Raw genomic sequence first — 17,834 nt, 5'->3', positions numbered from 1 at the left:
TTTGAAAAGTAGTCTTTTTGTTTTTCTTTGAAGTCTCCTCCAGGCTTTGTTCCATGAGTATTGGCAGGGAAGATTCTTGGACACAAACCTTTAGACATAATACAAAAGACTTTTCCCAGGATGCTGATAGGCTATTCCTTGTGACTCCCTAGGTCACTGGTAAATAATGCAAAATGCTATCTTTGTTCAGTAATCTTCAATCATGTCCACAAATGTTCGTATACTGCAAATTTATCAGGGTACAGTACTATTTATTTAGTCCCTTTGATTGAAGGTCCAAAAGACTAACACCACTGCTTTTAGTATCCTCATGCCATGTGCTGTTATCTGTAGTGGTGGCAAATGTGCTCTTTTTGCTTGCTTGATGCACATTTAGCAGAAGCTGGGAGTAGATCTAGTATTACAAAGTTTCACATATTTTTGTGTGTTTGATTTTATATTTATGACTCTCTGGTTCATATTTATCTCTAGGTTTGTCCATTGGGTCTATTATTTGTCATTATTTCATTGAAATTGCTGTATTGTTTGATTCTTTTGCTTTAGGCTCATTTTAAGTTTTTGTTTGGATCGGTAGAGAAGGTCGTACCGTTTTTGGGCTGAACAGTCGTTGGCGGCTTACCTTGGGCTCAGTAGTTAGTAATTTGTATTCCTTGATTTGTGTGGAAGTCGGTGAACTTTCTGTACTAGTAGGTTATATACTCCAAAATTTAAAAAGCCCATCCTGTTTGTGCCAATAATCATACAATCAAGAATTCCACACATTCAGGTATTCACATGTTGACCAACATGCGCAAAAGAGGCACTCATGACGTAGCATAGGTGAGGGTGAGTTGCTACGTAGGCCTTGGATGTGGTGTTTCCATCCCATAATGACCCTGTACTATTGATGATTCACTGCTTCCACACTATCACTGACACACCTATTCACAAGTTGTGAGTTTTTGACTGGCAGGGATATATATAATAATAAACATCAAATGTTTGATCCCAATTGTCACAAACATTAACCCCAAATGAGGCATCTCCCTTTTGTGAAAAAGATAAATTCATTCCAAAAAGGGCAAAATAACTGGATAAATTGTGTCAAGTGAACTAACTGGAAAGTCTAGTTTGATCCACAGGCGTTTGGCACATTGCTGGGATAATAATCGTATTTAATATGTAGAATGTCTATATACGACTTGATTATTCAGTAAAAGAATCACCGTACATGAGATATTAGTGTAGGCCTAATAGACCTACATGTCGACTGGCATACCCAGTGGCTATGGATGCCTGGCTCGGGCCAGGCGAACGCACTGCATAATCATCAATGTGCAGAATGTCTACATGACTTGATTATTTAATAAAGAATAACGGTACGTGATATTACTACATGTCGGCTAGCTTAACCGAGCGGCTGTAGCTGCAGGGCTTTGGCCCGGCTTGGGCCCGTTGTCCACTGCTGCACAGACATAAACTCAAGGCGTGAAAGCTTTTCACCGCCCGATTTCATAAATCAGCGAAATTCAGGATCTCTGAGCGTTTTCGGTGATAAAAACTGGTCATCGGTCAGGTGGTTGCATAAACAATCGATCGACTGGCCCTTTTGCCTAAAATCATACCTTACCCTATGCTACTGGCAAGAAATCGTCCTGAAATCGGCTGGGCACACCAACCCAGCGCCGGCCATTTTGAATAAGCTTCCTGCAACGTACGCGTCCAATGAGAGAAGAGCAATTGAAAGACAATACGTCATCTGCCAAGGGTTGTATGCACAGGCGCATACATTGCATGCAACTCATTCAAAATGGCCGGCGCTGGGTTGGTGTGCCCAGCCGATTTTAGGACGATTTCTCGCCAGTAGCATAGGGTAAGGTATGATTTTAGGCAAAAGGGCCAGTCGATCGATTGTTTATGCAACCACCTGACCGATGGCCAGTTTTTATCACCGAAAACGCTCAGAGATCCTGAATTTCGCTGATTTATGAAATCGGGCGGTAAAAGCTTTCACGCCTTGAGTTTATGTCTGTGCAGCAGTGGACAACGGGCCAAAGCCCTGCAGCTACAGCCGCTCGGTTAAGCTAGCCGACATGTACAGTAATATCACGTACCGTTATTCTTTATTAAATAATCAAGTCATGTAGACATTCTACACATTGATGATTATGCAGTGCGTTCGCCTGGCCCGAGCCAGGCAGCCATAGCCACTCGGTATAATGCCTGTCAACATGTAGGTCTACACTGATATCTCACGTACGGTGATTTTTTTACTAAATAATCAACTCTACATATTAAATACGATTATTATCCCAGCAATGTGCCAAGCGCCTGTGGTTTGATCAACAGCGCCCTCAACAATGAAGGAATTTCTTTGTATTTGTTTTTGTCAGAATGCACATCCATTGTGCTTTGGCTGCTTTAGAGATAGCTTTTAGAGTTAAAAACAAAATTTTGCCAATGTAAAATCGCGACCTACCATTGAGCCATGACAAGCAACATGGTTTTGCATTGAAAATTCCTTGATCTTCGTCGATGGTAATCATTTGGGTAGGCATCGTTCGTTGTTGGTTAAGTCGACTCACAGATGCTTACAGATTTAAACGCAGCAAAGGCTGCTGTATGTATTAGAAATGTAGCCTACATTTCTAATGCACATAGCAGCCTTCATCATTTATTGAAAAACAATACACTGGGTAGACTATGATATGCGGACCTTTTTCTTGCTTGGGGTACCCGAAACTCCCTCACACGGCCGAGTACTCACCTCGGCTTCCTTGAAAGGAACAACATTTTCTGACGCTGACTCCACACCTCATTTTATACATCCGTAGGAGTATGAAACGTTTTTATCACGTACCTTTCACATGTTAATCTCAAATTAAACAACAAATTTTGCATGTCGAAAAGCTAAAAACTCAGGTATTACTTTCCCTGTGGACTATGGACAACCAAAGTACTCCGCATGACAGTCAAATAACTAATCTCCACAAAATTTCAAGCGACATTGAATAACACATTGGGATCTACAACTGATTTCTCAGTGAATTTTTCAAATCTGCAGCTCAAGTTAGCAAGCATGGCTCAGGTTTGAAAACTCAAACTCAGCAAGTACTTTCTTTACTGATTATCTTCGTGGGTAACAAAAGCACTCCACATGAGAATGAACTAACGCATCAGCACAAAGGATGAACCGATATTCGAAAAAGTTGAGAAAGGACACGAAAACAAAGTAACAAAGTAACGATTTTCTGCACTTTGGATTGACATGGGTCACTCAGGGTCACTGACATTACCAGTAAAAAAGAGTACAAGAGTTTTAGTGGTTCAGGATGATCGTACTTAACTTTGTAGATTACAAACGTCACATTGACCTGGTAATGTATTACCTTGAATGAAAATGATTATTGGCCAAGGTTAATGTTATATTTAGGCATGCAAGGCTTTACTATTTTTGGTCCCTATTCATTTTAGGAGGATGCCTGATAGTTACGTAGCTAAATGTCTTCTAGAAAGAATGTAACGCTCTTAGGTTTTGCACTGGATTAAAGTTTACCTACCTGTGCAGACTTTTCGTCGAAAAAAGATTGATTAACGCTTGAATAGAAACTAAATCCGCAAGGCAAGTTTAGTTATTTGAATTTCGAGAGGGTTGTGGTACTGCTGTCACATGTTGAGTATGTTGCATGAGCTGTTCTGTCAATCATTTAATCATTTCAATCTTTTTTCAATATGCTGTAATCTCTTACTCTCACACACACATAATATATATATATAATATATATATATATATATATATATATATATATATATATATATATATATATATATATATATATATATATATATGTGTGTGTGTAAGACTTATTTACTCCCTCTATATATTCAGACTGAATATATAGAGGGAGTGAATAAGTCTAACCCTAACCCTAACCTTAACTTAAGCCTAAGCCTAATAAGCCTAACCCTAACCATCGAAATACATATCAACAAACAAACAAACAACTAAATAAATAAACTGCTCTTTATGACAAATAAAAACAAAACAGCTTTTTGCTGTGATTTATTAAAAATAAATAAACAAACGCAAACACTTACACACAAACAAACACAGACACTCATAAACAAGGAAGAAGAGCCCCTGTGGTGGTACCTGTGATGCTGAGTGTGAGCATCCATCTTACATGTAATACCCACAACAGTGCTGTGGGCTGGGTAGCTGTGAGTTTATGCTACACGTTTCCATGTATGAGAACGTCGGAACGTAGCACAAACTCACAGCATATTAAACTGCACATTAAAACCACCCAGCCCACAGCATGCCATCGTTGCCAACGCTCAATATGAAGACAATTGTGGAGAAAGCACACATGTCCTTGAGTCATTTCTACATGTACATTATCTTCTCTGATGCTTGAAAATACTTCATGAAACAGACCAATAAAAATGAATAAATTTGCATAATTTTGTGAAGTTTGTCGTTATGTCTGAGGGAGAAGACTCTAATCACCTCTTTGCCAAGCCTAAGGAAAAATCAATCTCAATTTATAGCAGATACAAAGCTGCATCGGGGCAATTTGGAAAAAATGCATCATTACTGCTCCAGCGAGGACAGTGCATTTGAACGGTGATATTGGTTAATGATAGAGCTTGCTTTTCAGAAACCACTAGTCAAGAATGCTGTTCTAGCCATTTATTTTGCCGGTTGTTGGCCTCACGTTCAATGTTTTCCTTACTTTTACTCACCCTGGATGTCAAATGTTTTAACAAAAGAGGTAGTGGGTTCTTACTTCCTTCTTGAAACCACAGTCCATCATGCTTGGGAGACGTTTCCTGATCAGTGACAAAGGTTTAATACACACACACAGCGATACTCATGTCTATATAGTGCAAGTAATCTTCCTTGAAGGAAAGGTAAAACAAAGTAATACCAGTCGAGCCAACTTGATGGCGCCCTTTAGAGTCCTCCATTTAAAAAAATATAATTTCATAACATTTCACCGTTGGGCCTATTAGAGTATTGCCTCTATTTAAAACCAACAGACTTGCTTTATCATTGGCATTGAAGTTCATTATAACTTATACCGATTCATGGCACAACACTGAGAATGACCATAGCGGATACTTAGTACCCAATTTCAATTGTTATGGTTGAATTTCGTGAAAATTAAAGGTTCATGAAATTTCACTTCATGAAAAACCGTAAGGGTTGAGTACATAATGACTACGTAGTTGTTTATCAGACTTTGTATGAAAAAATTGAACTATTTTAGGTAGTTTGTGCCCCTAGGTGAAAGACAAACTTTTCGGCTGACTCGCAGCGTGTTTGCAAGGTTATATCTGATTGGTCGATTGTCACTATTCACAGCAACTTAGGGAGTTTATTTGTATTATTTCATTATAATGGTACGATTCTGCCAACCAATTGGATAACAGCTTCGAAATCGCTGCGAGTCGGCCCAAACTTTTACTCAAACTTTTCTCAAGCAAACTTTCAAATGAGACCCAACAAGTGGTTGGCCAAAAGAATTGTAAATGTGAGAGTCTGAATATCTGTCCCTGTGGTGCATTCTACCATAAAATATGGGAGGTAAATATCACAAGGACACAATAGACTACACATCTATACTAAAATTGGAGAAATGAGAAATAAAAGACACACAAAAGAGATAATATGCGGTATGTGGTGGTTGTCACAACCCAGGGGGCACTGCGTACCCTCAAGAAACTCACCATGTTTATTACATAATTCCCCCGCCCCCTTATATCATATTGTCAAAAGACAGCTGACTTAAAAGACCTATAAAACTACATCACAAGATTTAGAAATAAAAAAATGCTTGTGTTGACATCATGGAATTTGGACCAAGAGTGAAAACAAAAGAGCATTACACCAATATAAATATGCATTCAACACCTGGTGACAATCAAAGACATTCTCTTATGTAACAAATAGACAGTAATTATATCAAAACTCATAGAATTGTTCATTCTTAGCACTTGATATTTTATTCCTTAAAACTTTCAAGAGAAAAGATCTGAAGATCACAAGACAGGAATAAGGTGAATTTGGTAAAATGTAAACTGGAGGAGACTTCAAAAGTATAATTGATGAAAGTCAAGATGACAAAACTGTGAGTGATAAGTGACTTTGAATAAAATGCCAAAAGGTACAACTATCACTCTAACAGTAAGGCACAAAGTTCCTGTGCCTTCACTGGGATAAATGAAACTTGTAAAGATTCAACTCTATCTTGTGTAAAGTACAACATTTACAAATACCGCAATTATACGGTGTCGCTAAAATTTGATCAGAATTGGTATATACCAGTGTGGGTTAACCAATGATCAACAATAAATGTTGTTTCTATCTGTTAAGTGGAGGAAAATTCTACGTTGATGTTATGACAATGATTTCTGCACAGTACAACCAGGAAAACAACAAGAAATATTTAAACCAGAAAAACAAGAATGACAAAAGTAATTAAGGTCTGAAACTTTGGGTACTGGAGGTCAACTTGAGCAACATGCATAGAAGAAACAAGCCCTCTTAGTTTAGTATAAACGGTCTTCCCCCATCTACTGTCTATAGTTGCAGCTGGTCTGTTAATATGTAACAGTTCATAAACAATGACAGGAAATGAGTCAAGATCAGTGGAGTTTGCCTGTTTCTCACTGCCATGCCTCCTGCACATTTGCAGGATTTCACTTTTTCTTACCTCATTTGCACATTTTTGACACTGATGTGTTCATTTGAACAAATTCACATCTCAACCCTGCATCTACCTGTACACCAAATACTGAGATGGTAGCTTTTGGCGGTATGGGAGCCTTTGTGTGTGACGGACATACATCCGCACAAACCCACAAATATACAGACATACAGACATGCAAATCAGATGCACATGAACTGATTCAGCTTATACGATAACCTCCATTGGTACATCAAATGTGAGCTAAAAATGGTATCTACAGCAGCTGATGACTTAACAAAACTTTATAAATGTAAACATTTAACGCTTTGACATTTATCCTGCATATATTATAAAATCTAAACTTCCACATAGTTGACAACAAATACTGGTAAACAAAGCAAAAATGTTTCAAAGATATGTCATATTTACATGATGTTATTGACTAATCTAATAGTCTAAGGAATGAGCATTTTGTATTTGAGAAAAGAAAAGCATCCTTTCCATATTACCTGTCCTCTAACTGTAAACATGACATCTTTTACATGTCAAATAGATCAAATCTAAAGACTGAAAATAAATCATATTTCTGCATTCAGATCACAAAATAATTATTTCCACCACACTTTAAGGGGACAAAGTCATAACACTGGATTGGTTTCTGTCTGGTGAAAAACATTCTCATAATTATCCGTAATTTCGAACACGATTAACTAGATACATAATAAAGGTGTCAAACAAATCAGGGCTTTACAAGCTGGTGAGATATGCAGTGTGACAATCATTTATTGGCAATTATATCATACCTGTATATTGTTGGCACAATTAAATGCTACCATCAGACATGAAAATAAGTGTGCTATATTTGCAACATAGCTGGTTGGAACATGCAAGAGCTCTCAGCTAGAGAAAAATTCCCTTTTTACCGTTTCACACCAGATTTTCAATTCAATATTGTAATACAATAGCAATACACTTTCTCAGCAACTGTTATACCACTCGACTTTGATTAGTTCATGACATATATGCACAGGCTATTGTTTGTGCATATATGTCATGAACTGGTCAAAATCTCGTGGTATACCATCACTTGCCTGGCTTATTGCTTAAATAGTTCAGGTAGAAATTAAACATCAAGGGTAAATTACACATCTACAAGAACAGTGTCACAACAGTGCAGATCCATACCTGGACAATAGTTATCACAATAGTGGTGTTTTGGCTATGTGCCAAGTTCTTGACAAATACATTAAAAAAAATTACAAGACCAGTCTATGTTTCTAATTGTGAAATCATATCTCTGACATTAAACTAAGGAGAGAATAAAACATGAAAGACACTCAAAATTCTGTCATTTGAATAAAGACAATATTCTGGTAAACAATATTTCAGCACAGGCACAAATGTTACACTCTTCAGACAAGTTAGTTGAACAAAATAAAATATTATCTTTGGTCTATTGGACACCAGTCCCTAGGGTGGAAGAATGTACAGTCCCCTACACAATGCCTCTGCTGGCATTTGTTCATTGATGAGTCATGTGTTTATAATTGACAAAACATTATTATAAACTAAAGGTTAAATAAGTTTAACCATCTCATTGCTGAATTGAGATAAAAATACCGTCAAGCACAGTGTGCTCACATTCAGTTTGAATTGGTCCGTTCAAGAAATATTTAAACCGGAGAAACAAGAATGACAATAGCAAATAAGGCCTGCAACTTAGGTACTGGAGGTCATATTTAGGAACATATATATCAACTTCTATAGCAATAGAACATGCAGATCCTATATACATAAGCAAATATCAACAAAAAATAGCCCGAAAAGGTTTGACAATTAATTAATGCTATTAAATAATTAATGCTATGAGTGCTATCATTCAAATGTAAACAGCACTTAAATTAGTTACAGATAGTGAAATGCCTTCCACTGTGGGGGTGATTACGACATCTGGAATTATCCTGGCTCCAAATTTCTCACCAGTTCTTGTGTGTCTTACATGGGAATGTTGCAAAAATTGATCCGCAATGAAAAAAATTAACCCAGCTTTGTTTTCTGGATCACATTTTACTATTTTATGGATACCAAATATGATAAAAATATGTTCACAGCCTTTGAAACTGTCTCACAACATATCCTTGGTTGGTGTAGGTCATTAAGGTCAGAAACTGAGAAAATTACCTAAAATACAAAAATTTGGGGGTTCACAAACACTTTGAGCAAAACATTTATCTAATAACATCCTCGGGACTTTTGTACCAAATTACAAAGCTATCAGACAATTAATTTTGAGAACAAGTTTTCTTGACCAAAAATGACAAAATTGTCTTAAAAATACAAATTTGTATATTTCAGGACAACTTCCACATATCTAACTATTGTCATCCCTAGACATCTGTACACCAAATATAAAACTGTCTGTCCATGGACTTTAAAAAGAAAATATATTTTCGATTTCTTGACCAAAAATGACAAAAATTGCCCCCAAACAGTAATTTTTCCAATGTTGTCGTAATTTCAACAAATTAGAAGGGTAACACCCTGCAAACATCCAACCCAAATTTGAGAGAAACTAGACTGGCGGTTTCAGAGAAGAGGAATATTTACTTAAAATCAGGAAAATAACCAAAAAATTCAGCAAAATACAAAATTCAAGATATCTTCACGATATACCCAAAACTGTAAAAGGTCTCCCTTAGGTACTTATATATTAATTTTCAAAGCAATCAAACCAGCGGTTCTTGAGTTATTGATTTTTGACCGTTTTCACATTTTTTAAGCTCAATTGCATAAGTTGGGCAATGCAAACTTCATTTGAACAAAATCCCATCTACAGCCCTGGATGCATCCACAGACCATATACTGCGCTAAAAGAACAGCGATTCGTGAGTTTTTGAAGTTGACGGAAATACTGTACGTACTGGTACTTGCATACGTACATACATACATAAATGCATACATACAAACATACACACATACATACATAGTACATACATACATACATACATACATACATACATACATACATACATACATACATACATACACACACACGCACATACATGCATGCATGCATGCATGCATGCATTGGTATAACCAAATGTGAGCTAATAAAACATTTTACTTGAATTTCAGAAGAGGAAACATGCAGCAATTAATGCAAGGAATATTTACAGAGGAATCAATGATAATTTCCAGGATTCTGCCATGTAAATAAAACTTGCAAGGAAGTCAATGAAGTCTTTGGAGTTTATAATCTTTGTCAAACTTTCACACAATAATATGTCTGTATTAAAGGTACATTAGCTGTAAAATAATCGCAATCATACCAATCCATAATCCAATGACATTAGGTCAGAATTCGTAAGACAACTTTGTAACTTTGACTAACTTTTCACTACTGTGTTTCAATTTATCAACTACAGAATTTTACTATAATCCGATCATCATGAACAATGCCGGGTGTCCTGCTTGCCAACACAGCTTTTATATGTAAATGACCATTGTTATTGTTGATAAATGTATTCTAGTCCGGACCTGAATACAAAATTTACATAATAAAAATGCAGATTATACTTATATAGGGTAAATTTATGAGCTAAATATTAGGAATTTCTCCATAGTGCAGGGATTTATACCAGAAAGTGCAGATGATACATGGAACAAAAAAAATAAAAAAAATGACCAAAGTTACAGCTAATGGATATTTAACATCTTGAGTTCTCAACTACAAATACAAACAAATATAAATCCTTTCACTCTCTGTTTAAAAGTCAGTCCCAGACTACAGTAGGTGATGAGAGTGTGGACTCGTACATTGAATTTGTAAATACAGAGGTCACATTGAAGTTGTATGGTAACAGCCAAACTCAGTGAATTTTTGAAAATTCAAATTTTTTATACTTCAATTGTGATTCCCCTACACAAACACACAGACACTATATGTGCCACTGCCAGCAAACTTAGCAGTTGTCATGGTTCTTTATGGAATGATTCTTTTGTAGGAAATAACATGATAGGGTATGTAATGCATGCTTGGGTTAGTCAAAGAACTACACGCATGTCCATATTCTTGTGTAAATTCTCCGATTTTAGAGAAAAGATCATCTGTAACCATGGAGTCATATAAAAATATGTATGAAATACTTTCCAGCAAAATTTGATTGTTTTTCATACTCCTGTAGACTGGCATTAGCAGGGAAGCCATAGCAACCTGAAATAATGTTTTTTCTCTGTATCCGACTACACTTCCTGAATCCACCAAAGTAAAGCTTTTAAGAGTAGAATTTGAATGCAATGCATCTGACAAAGTTTTAAATTTTGAAGACAAACTGTCTTCGATTAGAATGCCCTTCAACGTGCATTTAAGTGATTTTACTTGTCTATTTGCCGTGATAAATTCAGACAGGCATGGAATGCTATCAAGAGGTATTCCAATGTGAAGGTCTTCTAATGGTGTGTCTGGCTCCAAGATATTCAGTGCATTTTCACACAAAAGCTTGAATACTATAGGATCAGCACTGGGTTTTGAAAGGTTTTTATTCGTATTGAAGGACAGATGCAGACATTTTAGGTGTGTATTTCTTATCAATCCACACAGACATTGCAAAGGTTGACAAAAACTCTCTTCAGTACAGGACCTGTCAAAGTTAATTTCCATTTGTTTTCCAGCAGGGGCTATTACGTCAGCTTTCAGAACTAATGACTGAGAAAAAGATACTGTGACACAAGATATGAACTTATTAGTCATTACCTTTTCAAGTAAATTATTGTGTCGTCTTTCCATCTTCTCCATGCAAAACAATGTTAGTGCTTGTATGGCCTTTGTTTTTGCCAAACAATCTATCAACATATTGAGATTTGTATTATTACTACTACTGTCCTGAAGCACAATAGTGAGACACCCCAGTGAGATTGAGTCTTTTTCAAGTGTACTAGTAAAATACGTCAAATCAGACTGTGTCATCTTTGTGACATTTAATGTAACATAGTTTTTAAATTCAAGTTGCTCTTGTGTTTCGTGTTGATATTTAAAAAAATCGATCATCATATTAAAACAATAAGGCATTCTGATATGAACGCAAACATTGCTTTGTCTGATATGATGCACTGGGAACCTATGGTCATCCAAAAATATGAGATATAAAGTACAGATGGCAAGGAAGTGGATATGTGATAACTTGCATATACTGGACTCAATAATTGGGAAGAAATGTTTGTAATCATTGATTTGAAACAAAAGATCATAAATAAATTCTATTTGAGCAGACATTTTCTTTAAGTCACTGACATTGCTGCCAAGCCCTAATTTCCTCACACTATTGCAGATGGCTTCAAATACAGGACCAGCATTCTCTTGCAATCTACAGACAGTAAATAACAAAATCTGCTCATAGTGGGAAACATCATCCAATAAATCATTGAAATCATCAAATGACTTACTAGCCTTTACTTGATTGCAAATATGTAATGCACTGAAATAATCAAGCCATGTCTTGTGATAAAAGAAACAAAGCTTCTTTGGTTTTGTGCGAGAAAATCCACAATCACGAACAAGAAGACCCAGTGATAGCAAATGTTTTGGTACCTCCACCTCATTAATAAAGATTTTGCCATTTTTAACATTGGTATATGCAATCTTGGCCAATTCATTAACGTCATCAATTATGTTAGATGGTATTTCTCCATCATTAAGGCTGATGTTCATCTTTGCACAAGACCTTTTCAAAATGCATTCTAGTATTTCTGTGTACAGCTCTGTCTCTCTGCTTGGGAAAGGATCACCATCTTGATGATCTTCCCAGCGTGCACATATAAAAGCCACATGCAATGGATTGCTGAGCATGCATTCACTGTTATCACTGCATTCGCTGATATCAATAAAACCAAACTGAAATTTTGAGGATCTATAATTAGTTTTCATGAATGACATTAGTTTTTCAACAGTGTCTTCATTCTGTTTGAAATACTTAGACATGAACCGTTTACAATCCTCTTCTGTGAAGCCCTGTATTTTGAAATGAGAATCACAGCCCTTCAACTGACTATCACATTCATGGGGTCTTGAAGTCACAACTGCTGTACAACCTGACAGCAATTGCTTTGCAATAATTTTACTTGTATCTGAATGCTCCCTCATATCATCACTCATCTCATCAAGACCATCACACAAAAACAAAACCAATCCTTCATTTTCTGACAAAAACTTCTTAAGCTCTCCTTCGGTAATTTTTGCATCATCTGGAAGTAACTGATTAAATATAGTGTCAATGACAGAGGTGTTATCACAGTGAATGTGTTTCAATTCTAAGAGAAACACTAACTTAAATTGGTCTAGTTTTCCAGAGGCCCAGTCAAAAGCAACTTTCCTACAGAACATTGATTTGCCAATAGCTGGGGCTCCTTCGATTCTTATTCTTTTGCCAATCTTTGTACTTCCAGATAATTCAAAAACTTCCTCTACAGTTTTGCTCAATTTTTTGTCCTTATTTTACCCTTTGCATCAATAATCTGTAAAACTGCGCATAATTCACCTAAAGTGGGGGGGGAGTCATCATTCCTGCTCCCTTTTTCTGTCCTTATTTTACCCCTTTCATCATCTTCAACCATCTGTAATGGTGTGTACACTTCACTCAAAGTGAGGGGGGAGTCATTATTCCTGCTCCCTTTTTCTGTCCTTATTTTACCCCTTTCATCATCTTCAACCATCTGTAATGGTGTGTACACTTCACTCAAAGTGAGGGGGGAGTCATCATTCCTGCTCCCTTTTTCTGTCCTTATTTTACCCCTTTCATCATCTTCAACCATCTGTAATGGTGTGTACACCCCCGGTTCACTCAAAGTGAGGGGGGAGTCATCATTCCTGCTCCCTTTTTCTGTCCTTATTTTACCCCTTTCATCATCTTCAACCATCTGTAAATATGAGCGTACTTCACTCAAAGTGAGGAGGAAGTCATCATTCCTGTTTCCTTTTTCTGTCTTTATTTTACCCCTTTCATCAACTTCAACCATCTGTAAACGTGTGTACACTTCACTCATATAGAGGGAGAAGTCGTCATTCCATGGTAGTGGCTGAAACTTGTTGAAGTGTGTTCTGTAGGAATTTTTGAGATATTTTATCAGCCATTCAACAGCCCTGGGTGTATCTGTAAATTATGAGAAATTCCAATCAATTGAATTAAAATCAAGTGTCCAGTAAAAATTATTGCTACATTAATTTGGTTTTGCTTATGTACTAACTTCAAAAGTTTGTTAATCACTTCCCCTTCCCATAGAAGTCTGTGAAGTGTTTGCATTGGCAGGGCTAAAAATTAGCGGTAGTCCCGCTTCCAAGGACTACCAATTTTTCTCTTGGGCTACCAAAAATGGTAGCCCACACGGACTACCAAAGCCTGGGACATGAAATTCAGTCAGTACCCCGGGGTCAGTACTTGGCGTGTCATGTCCGGTCCATCACTTTAGGATGAGCTAAATGCAGTCAATCCTGGCTGGACACAGAAAGGCCAGACTACAACTTTTTTATGCAAATTACAAAGACAACCCTGCGATGGAACTTTATAACAAAGTTTCAATGTCTGGAGAAGACAAGAAAATTTCATTCACTGCATGAAATTGAAATGAATAGTTTTATATATTGATTTTAAGTTATTTTTGAGAAAAACTGCAACTTTTCATCGTACATTTGTAGAAAATCACACAAGGTGACCCCACCTTCTTTCTCTAATATTTGATTATTCTCATATGCCAGAATTAAAAAATCCCTGGTAACTGTTAAGTCTCCTAGTCTTCCATATGTTGCTTTCTGGCCTGATCTTGTGTACATGTATGTTTCACTGTCAATTGAGTGTCCTATGACCCAAAGTCTTCTTCAACTACATGTACATCAGTGTCAGAGCTATCACTGTCACTGCCGATATGCAGTGACAGTGACACTGCCTGTACGCAGGAGCAGGGCAGTAGCTGTATTAACTTAGTATTTTGACAATATTTTTGTTCAGTTTATATACAGCTGCTTTCTTGTTCTACTCCCTACAGCATGTTGAACTGTCCAGTATTCAGCTTGCCAACACAGCCTGTGTACGTGTGCCGTGCATTTGTATCATTGACAAATGACTTTCAGTCTGGACTCTAATTAAATCATCACCAATATTTAGAAATACAGGCTTTGTTGACAAACTGAATACTGTGTGTTTCAGCATGCTGTACAAACATCAAGAAACAGTATTTGATACAGTAATTGCATACACAATATCGAAAAAAATTTAAAACAGTTGCAGCTTCTGCTCTGTTACAAGGCCATTTTGTTTTTTATGAAAATTTAATGGCATTCATACATATTTGGATTTTTTCGAGATTTAAGTCATAAAACGAGACAAAACAGTTCTAGATTTTGTTCAATTATTACTAACATTAGAATCATTGGATGATATCAAAATGTTGGGAATAAAAATATTTTCAGTGGTCATTTTGCGAAATTTTGTAAGTCGAAACCAAAGGGCAAAGAAAAAAAAAGTGGTAAAAAGCCGAAGTCTGGTAAGTCAAAATCAGTAAAGGCTGTCACTGAAGCAGATAGCGACAGTGATGATTCCAATTGTAATGTGTATCATGTTGAGTCCTCCATTAACATGAGTGTAAGTGGAGAAAAATCTGGTTATTATGTAAAACTGGATGTTAATGGTAAATCAGTGTCCATGCAAGTAGACACGGCAGCTGACTACAGTATCATGTCAAAGTCAGAGTATGACAAGAATTTCCGGAAAATTCCTCTCAGAAAGTCGGGGATGCAATGGAAAAGCTACACTGATGATCCAATTTCCATGAGTGGAGGAATTTCGGTTGCAGTAAGCTTTGGACCTCAGCGTGTCAACTTGCCAGTGATAATTATAGCAGACCACCCAGGTAAACCAACATTACCTGGGCGAAACTGGTTGAAAAGGTTGAAATTAAATTTGGGTAACATTTTGCATGTGTAGCTAAAAGAGCTAACAAAGAGAGCTTCGGTGATTGTATGACCGGTAATACGAAAGACAAACTTGATTCTGTCTTACGTAAGTACAGTAATGTGTTTTCTGATAGCTACGATGGTATGCGTGGGCACAAAGCTCACATCCGTGTGAAAGAAGGCGCCAAGCCTGTGTTTCATAATTAAGCCTCGTAGAGTTCCATATGCGCTCAGGGAAGCAGTGGAAACAGCGTTACAAAAGTTAGAGGAAAACGGTGTAATTGTTAAAGTAGACCGCTCTGAATGGGCGAGTCCTATTGTTGTCGTTCCCAAATCGAATAAATCTGTAAGAATATGCGGAGACTATAAAGTCAGTATTAATCCGGTAGTTGAGGATGAGCAATGTACTCTGCCAACTACTCAAGATTTGTATGTTCAATTGTCAGGGTCAAAGGTATTTTCACGATTAGATTTGACGCATGCGTATGCACAATTGTCAGTTGATGATGAAAGTCGGAAGTACTTAACCATCAATACTCACAAAAGCCTGTATGCCTATACTAAGTTACCTTATGGTGTGAAGTCAGCACCAAAGATTTTCCAAAGTTAAAGATGGATTGTATCTTACAGGGTATTCAGAAATGTGTATGTAAACAAGACGATATTCTCATTGGAGGAAATAATGTTCATGAGAATCTTGATATTTTAGAGGAAGTCCTCAAAAGATTAAGTGATAACAATCTTCATGTTAATTTGTCGAAATGTGAATTTGTCAAAGCAAGTACTGTATATCTGGGTTTAGAATACAGTGGTGAAGGATTGAGACCTGTAGAATCGTCATTGCAAGCAATTAAGCAGGCTCCTAAGGGAATCCCAAAGAATGTCGCACAGTTGCGATCATTTCTGGTATATGGTACAGTATTAACATCAGTTTTTGCCGAATTTAGCCACAACTTTACAGCCACTCCATGAATTGTTAAAGAAAGGAGTTGACTGGAAGTGGTCTGAAAAATGTCAAAAAGCGTATGATCCAAATAAGAAGCTAAAGTTAGATTGTGATGCTTCAAGTTATGGTGTGGGAGCTGTTCTCTCACATGTATTTGAAAATGGTGACGAAAGACCAATAGCATATGCCTCTAGAACTCTAAGCCCGAGTGAACGTAACTATGCCCAAATTGAGAGGGAAGCACTTTCACTGATATTTGGAGTTAAGAAATTCCATGATTTCCTGTATGGGAGGAAATTCACTTTGGTTACGGACCATAACTTAAAATTGCTAGCAATCTTAGGTCGAAATCAGGTATTCCTACCATAGCAGCTGCAAGAATGCAAAGATGGGCACTGACTCTGCAGGCATATGACTATGATATAGAGTATCGTAACACACGAGCACACGCAAATTGTGATGCGTTGTCAAGACTACCAAGTCCAAGTACACAAGGTGCTGAGGACAGTGTATTTGCTGTTAGCGTAATAGATGAGAGTTTCCCAGTTTTAGCTGATGATATTGCTAAGGAAACCAAAGTTAATCCACTTCTTAGTAAGGTGTATGATCTTGTATTGAATGGTTGGCCCAGTTATTTCAAAGATATGTCTGAGGCACTTAAGCCATTTTATCGTAGAAGAGATCAATTGTCAACGGAACAAGGTTGTATTTTATGGGGTACTCGAGTGGTGATTCCAAAGAAGTTTCGTGAAAGGTTGTTAGACGAGCTTCGTTGGGAACATCCTGGAGTATGTGCCATGAAAGCACTTGCCCGTAGTCATGTATGGTGACCAAGTATTGATGCGGCTATTGAGAGTAAAGTGAAAGCATGTTCAGTTTGTCAAAGAGTAAGACAAATGCCAGCTAAATTACCTTTACATCCGTGGGTATGGCCAATGAAACCTTTTCAAAGAGTTCACATTAATTTTTGTGAAGATAAGAAATACTATTTCTTAGTTCTTGTTGATTGTCATTCTAAATGGGTAGATGTAAAACCTATGAAGAGAATCACAGCTGATCATACTATTGATGAGCTGAGATTAATCTTTGCAGAACATGGTCTACCTGAGCAGTTAGTTTCGGACAACGGTCCACAGTTCACATCTGATGAATTTGGATTGTTTAATGAAAAAGAATGGCATTCAGCATATTAAAGTAGCTCCTTATCACCCGGCATCTAACGGCGCTGCTGAGAGAGCAGTGAGGCTGGTAAAAGAAGCCTTCACGAAACAAG

General features: G+C 37.0%; 1 protein-coding gene across 2 annotated transcripts in view; it reads right to left on the bottom strand.

The window, feature by feature from the left end:
- Window positions 1-13,084: 13,084 nt before the first annotated feature.
- LOC139133554 (uncharacterized) overlaps window positions 13,085-17,834 on the bottom strand; it is a 52,802-nt gene continuing 48,052 nt past the window's right edge. The window contains exon 3 of one of the 2 annotated variants that reach the window (XM_070700262.1): window positions 13,085-13,819. In XM_070700262.1, the coding sequence (XP_070556363.1) occupies window positions 13,146-13,819 (674 nt within the window). In that variant the 3' untranslated portion in view covers window positions 13,085-13,145. The remainder of the gene's footprint in view (window positions 13,820-17,834) is intronic. The other variant, XM_070700261.1, reaches the window with a different exon arrangement.

This window comes from Ptychodera flava, chromosome 5 (genome assembly GCF_041260155.1).
Source record: "Ptychodera flava strain L36383 chromosome 5, AS_Pfla_20210202, whole genome shotgun sequence".
NCBI lineage: Eukaryota > Metazoa > Hemichordata > Enteropneusta > Ptychoderidae > Ptychodera > Ptychodera flava.
The sequence above is the reverse complement of the archived record's forward strand: the minus strand, read 5'-3'. Positions and strand labels throughout refer to the sequence as shown.